General features: G+C 38.4%; 1 protein-coding gene across 2 annotated transcripts; it reads right to left on the reverse strand.

Moving 5' to 3' along the window:
* Positions 1-1,554: 1,554 nt before the first annotated feature.
* On the reverse strand, positions 1,555-3,813 carry her13 (hairy-related 13). Of its 2 annotated transcripts, none has more exons than XM_056757153.1 (5): positions 3,660-3,813; positions 2,883-3,043; positions 2,694-2,780; positions 2,523-2,604; positions 1,555-2,436 (listed from the first exon to the last, which is right to left on the reverse strand). In XM_056757153.1, exons 2-5 carry the CDS (start codon positions 2,961-2,963, stop codon positions 2,021-2,023), a joined length of 666 nt encoding a protein of 221 aa, XP_056613131.1. In that variant the 5' UTR covers positions 2,964-3,043; positions 3,660-3,813; the 3' UTR covers positions 1,555-2,020. The 2 variants fall into 2 exon arrangements, with proteins under 2 accessions (XP_056613131.1, XP_056613130.1); XM_056757152.1 differs by having other exon boundaries at positions 3,665-3,737.
* Between the last annotated feature and the right edge of the window lie 1,618 nt (positions 3,814-5,431).

Here is a 5,431-nt window from a genome sequence, read left to right on the forward strand (position 1 = left end):
TTATCCAGTTCCAAACGTGTTTGATAACAACCATAATTTGTTCTTCAAAGTGAAAGTGTTACATTTTATCATTAAACTAAAACGACCATACATAATGGTTTAATAAATGAAATGTCACTATAAGGTCTTTATCAAAATGCAAAAAAAGAGATCAATTGAATATATTTTTTTCCAGTTTTTCTTAATTTACCATTTATAGGTAAATGTTTAGGTAAATGATCATTCTGTGAAATACTAACAATATTTCCTCCGAATGTCAAATAAAAATCTTGTTTCTATTTGCATTTATTTGCAGAAAATGAAAACTGGAGAAAGAAATGAAAATAACAGAAAAGATAAAAAAATGTACATCTCCAATACCTCAAAGAAAACAAGCTCAAATTCACTTTTAAAGCAATCCAACAGTATGTATTTAGGATTTAGGAAACCTTTTTTATCTGATAACCTGGATTTCGTTCACAGTTTTCGGAAACAATGTACAATAGGGTGCTATTAGTTAACATTTGTAAATGCATTAGCCAACAATGAACAATTTAGTTTTTCAGCATTTATTAATCCTTGTTAATGTTAGTCCATGTCAATAGAGTCATTCATGTTAGTTTGTGGTGCATTAACTAATGTCAACAGTGACAACGTTTGATTTTAATAATGTATTAGTAAATGCTGAAATTAACATGAGTTATTATTAATAAATGCTGTATAAGTATTGTTCATTGTTAGTTCATGTTAGCTAATGCATTAACTAATTGTTAACAAGTAGCACCTTATTGAAACTGTTAACCAGTTTCCATGTGTCTTGTCGTGCTGTCAGGCTTTCACAGTGCTGTTGGATGACTTTGTCACTCATGAGGTTTGATTTGTTGAAACGTAACAGACGCTGGACTGGAAGACCACAATACATCGCGAAATGCTGATTTGAAATGACAGTGTGGAATGCTCTGTTCATTTTTCCACGAGTCTATATCTTATGGTTGAAGTATTGCTTTGCGTCGTTTAGCTGTAGACCTCACAGTACCGTTGATTTATGATAATCTGAATGCACGCATAACTGAATAAATTGTATTATGTGGACTTTGAAGGGGAAAGTGATATTGATCAGTTTTGCTCATAAACGAACCAGCTGGTCCTCACATTCAGCACTGTGGTCCTGAGGGATTCCTACATTACCATCTGTTCTCTCAGCAGGCAGACGGTTAACTGTCTCTTCACCCCACTCATTGTATTCTCAAAGAGCTCCAATGCATCCCATTGGTCAGTGAAAGCGTTCTTAAGTGATGAATGCCAAAAATAGCATGCTTTTATAATTCAGCTGTAACATTGAGTCACTATGTGATACTACATTAGATCTTGTAAACTGTTATAATAATAACTAATGCCTTGGGAGCATTCAGATGTACAGTTTTCCAGTGTTACCAACCTCCGATAAACTTCCAAAACATAATATTTATAAACTCTTTTATATCACCGTTGACGCATGATACCCACAACCAGTAAATAATAATCTGCAACCGCCATATAGTGCATTTTAATGATCTGCAAACTGTGAACTCACACTTATTAATAATACAATTAAATTATGTTTTATTGTTTATAAGTACATATAATTCAAAACATTTTATTAATACTAATAAAGGCCAGTTTTAAGCTTAATCTATGCAACAATATCTGTGACTTTCTAGTGCATAAGTCTAGGTCTACAAAGAAACAATCGTCTTCTACCAAACCATTTTCACTTGTCTCTATAGTATACCGCACTACACTTCTAAAGACAATTGAATCTAGAAGTCGCTTTCAAAAAGAGCTTTAAGACATACCATTCCTTTAAAAAAAATAACATTGAAAAGTCAGGTATGTTTATGTAGTTATCCAAGAGATCAAAATCACCATATGCATGTATTCCATACTGATCCATTATATGATGCAACATCCCAGCATATCAGATCCTAATTTCTCCCGCGAATAGATTTCCATAGATGGAATCAGTCAGTCGTTTAAAAAAATGTAAGATCCACGCTCCTTTCTACCAAGGCCTCCACATGAACTTGGAATGTGTGATGTTGGAGGAGTTCAGGCTGTCCTCGGCTGATGCCGGGCTCCCTTCCATTTCCGTCTCCTCCAGATCGGAGCAGAGATCGTCACTGGATGGGTTAGATGGAGACGGGGACAGAACAGAAGACACGCTGCAGTCTCCTGGACTCGGTGCCTCGGCTGCCCATTGTCCGCCGGAGGTGTGGGGCTCTGATAATAGATCCACGATCATCTCCTGAATGTGATCCTCATTTAACGGCATGCACTCCAGCAGGTGGTTGAGCAGCTCTGCGGCCACGGTGGCATCGATGCCCGGGCACGTGGACACAAAGGTGTGCACCTCATGCATGCACTGGATGTAACCTGCGGCAAATCTCTCACTGGCCTCGTGATTCATCGTTTCAGCCTCTGCAAAAGCCAGACGTGCAGCTGTTGAAAAAATCACCACCACAACCAATTCCATATCAATGCAATGAAACGTGACGTCATCTTACCCTGAGAACGGTTCTGTAAGATGTTCTCGACATGCTTCACTGTTAATTCCAGCACCTCTGCGTTCTCCATTTTCGTCTGCAGCTGAATGAAAAGTAAGAGGAGAGGTAAACAAGCCTAAATAAAAACAAGCCGTGATGAAATGTGTTTACACAAGTCGTCGATAAACTCACATCGTTTTCTGCCAGTAGTGTCCTAAGCTCCTGCAGGCTTTCATTGATGCGCGCTCGTCTCTTCTTCTCCACTAAAGGTTTGCGCGTCTGCGGGAACACAGGCGCGTTCATACTGACGCATTTACGCATTGCAAAACAGACGCACGTCCGCCTACATTATACCGTCAGTAAAATGAATGAGGGTCCTACCTTTCTGTCACCTTTGATGGCATAGAGATCATCCTCGTCCACTCCGAAGCCGTTCTTCCCTAGCGGGAGCACTGGAGCCATCTCGGTGGAAAGCGGCGGACGGTGACGCTGTGTTTGCTTTTCTTTTATTGTGTGGGGACCGGACGGGACTGGCTGTTCATCTATGAAGGGTTCGAGGCGAGCTTTTATACTCGCTCATTTGCATGTCAATGAAACATTCGCGTGCGGTCGTCTGCGCTCTCGCCGGCCAATCAACGCGCTCACTTTTGTCACCGTCTCACGCAGCGCTTATTACTCAAGCTGCAGGTTTATTGTGTGTTTATGTAGATGCGCTTTAAACACGAGCGAATCAATGTTATCCACACGATACCAAAACGAACCATGGGTGTACAACAGGTAAAAACAAATAACCTTTACTGTTATGAAAACCATGTTTTTTTAAGAACCATAGTAAAACGATTATTAATAAAACCAGTTTTGCGATAAGTTATCAATACACCCAAAAAACATGGTTATTACATATATTACCACAAAAGACATGGTTATCATTTTGGTAAGTGATGTTATAGTCTCCTGTATGCTTGTACGCACTTCCATGACCAGGTCATCTCATTTGTTTACCTTAAACGTTAACACACCTGCACAACCTGTGTTATGTTTACAAACACACATAGAAACATGTGAGACAGTGAGAAAGAAAACAAAACTGAATTGTGCTCTGGAATTATTTGTATAGTTGTTATTGTTGTTATTAGCTACATTAGTAGTAATGTTCACCTTACAGTGTAAGCCGGTTTATCGTCGCGTCTGTTGAGTTGTGTGCTCAGTGAGGTCGCGGGGTCGCGCGGGTGTAACGTAATGCCGTCAGTTGGCAGCTGCACGCGCTGGACCGAGTTGAATAGAATAGATTGGGGGTGGGGGCGACAGGTGTTCACTGGCGCCTGATGGGCCTCTCTCTCTACAGACTGTGCTCAATACATTTCCTGGCTCTCTTTTTCTCTCCCAATCAACAGAAATAAGAACGTTTGAGTTTTTACTTGATATTTTTAGAGAATTAAAACACTCCCGAAATCCCTGTTGCCATTATTTACTTTGTTAATATTAATTCCATGACGTTTTGGATTGTAATTCTGTGCTTGTAGAGTTTGTCAGAATCCAGAAAAAGAAAAAATCTTGATGGTGGAATAAAAACCGTGTCTTAATGCTTGCTCAAGTGCTTCATTTGGGATTCTCTCGCACATGATGGATGAGGAATAAAGGTGAGTGAGTGTGAGAGAGAGAAAGGAAAGAAAGAAAGAAAGAAAGAAAGAGCACATTATACAATAGGTTCTTCAATGCCATAGAGGAACCTTTTGGTTCCATGAAGAACCTTACTGTTTCTCAAAAGGTTATTTGTGGCGAAAGAAGGTTCTTCAGGAGCTTTGACTGAGTTGTTCTTTGTGGAACCAAAAATGCTTCTTCTAAGGCTTCGCTGTGAAGATCCTTTTACACGCACCTTTATTTTTAAGAGTGTAAATAGTTGTTTTTGCACAATAATCTTTACCCAGCTGACCGTGTTGGTCTTTTTAGACTTAAATATATCCAGGATATCCATAAAAACCTCTTTAAATGGATGCCTTTTTCAACAATATGATGGACAGCACAGTCTTCACAAACTAAGCCAAACGAAAACAATAAAAACAATAAACCACCAGTGGCTGAAGGGTCTTATATGAAACCAGCAGAGACCTTTAGAAAACTACGTCAGCGCTATGAATGAGACCCGACACAGTGACTTTTCATCACAACAACTGAATGAATGAACAGACTCGCTAAGTAATGTTCCAGCTGTCAATCATCAGCATGGACTTTAGCAAACACCGGCCAGTGTACTGTATGTTTAAAGAATGCTGGATTCTTAAAGACATTTTTCATGATGGACAATGTATGCAGAAATATTAGACTAATTTTTTGAAAAAATATAACAAGCTTTGTTTCATGGACAACTTCCATAAGACACTGATACCATGTAACAATGAAACCATGCTAATAAATATACAGTATATTGAAGTTCTTTTTCATGTGGTACCAATGTGATTTGTTACCAAGTTCACAATATAATAATTCGTTGTGAAAATTTTTGCCCATTTCAAGCTGTATTTGTAACACAAAACCGCATTGAATATATATTTCTCTCTATATTTTTGCTGTCACACCATATAACACATTTACAAATTTATTAGGCAACTACTCAAATACACAAAATATAATATAATTAATCTTGAGTGCCTATACAGTAGTATTGCTTACTTCGTATTTTTGAAGACTATTTAGTTTGATCACATTTATAAAATATACTTACAGCTGTACGATTATTTCAGGGAAAAGAGCTAAAGCAGGAGCATACAAAACATCATCTTATTGATTCACTATAAGTTTGTGTTGTTTACATCATGCACGTACATGGCGATTGCCAACAAGACTTAGTTTGACTAACCGCATGTGGTTCATGTCTGACATCTTTTAGAACTGGGACCGCTCCATCTATCAGTCTCAAACAATCTCCAAAT

Source organism: Triplophysa dalaica, chromosome 9, assembly GCF_015846415.1.
Source record: "Triplophysa dalaica isolate WHDGS20190420 chromosome 9, ASM1584641v1, whole genome shotgun sequence".
Taxonomy (NCBI): domain Eukaryota; kingdom Metazoa; phylum Chordata; class Actinopteri; order Cypriniformes; family Nemacheilidae; genus Triplophysa; species Triplophysa dalaica.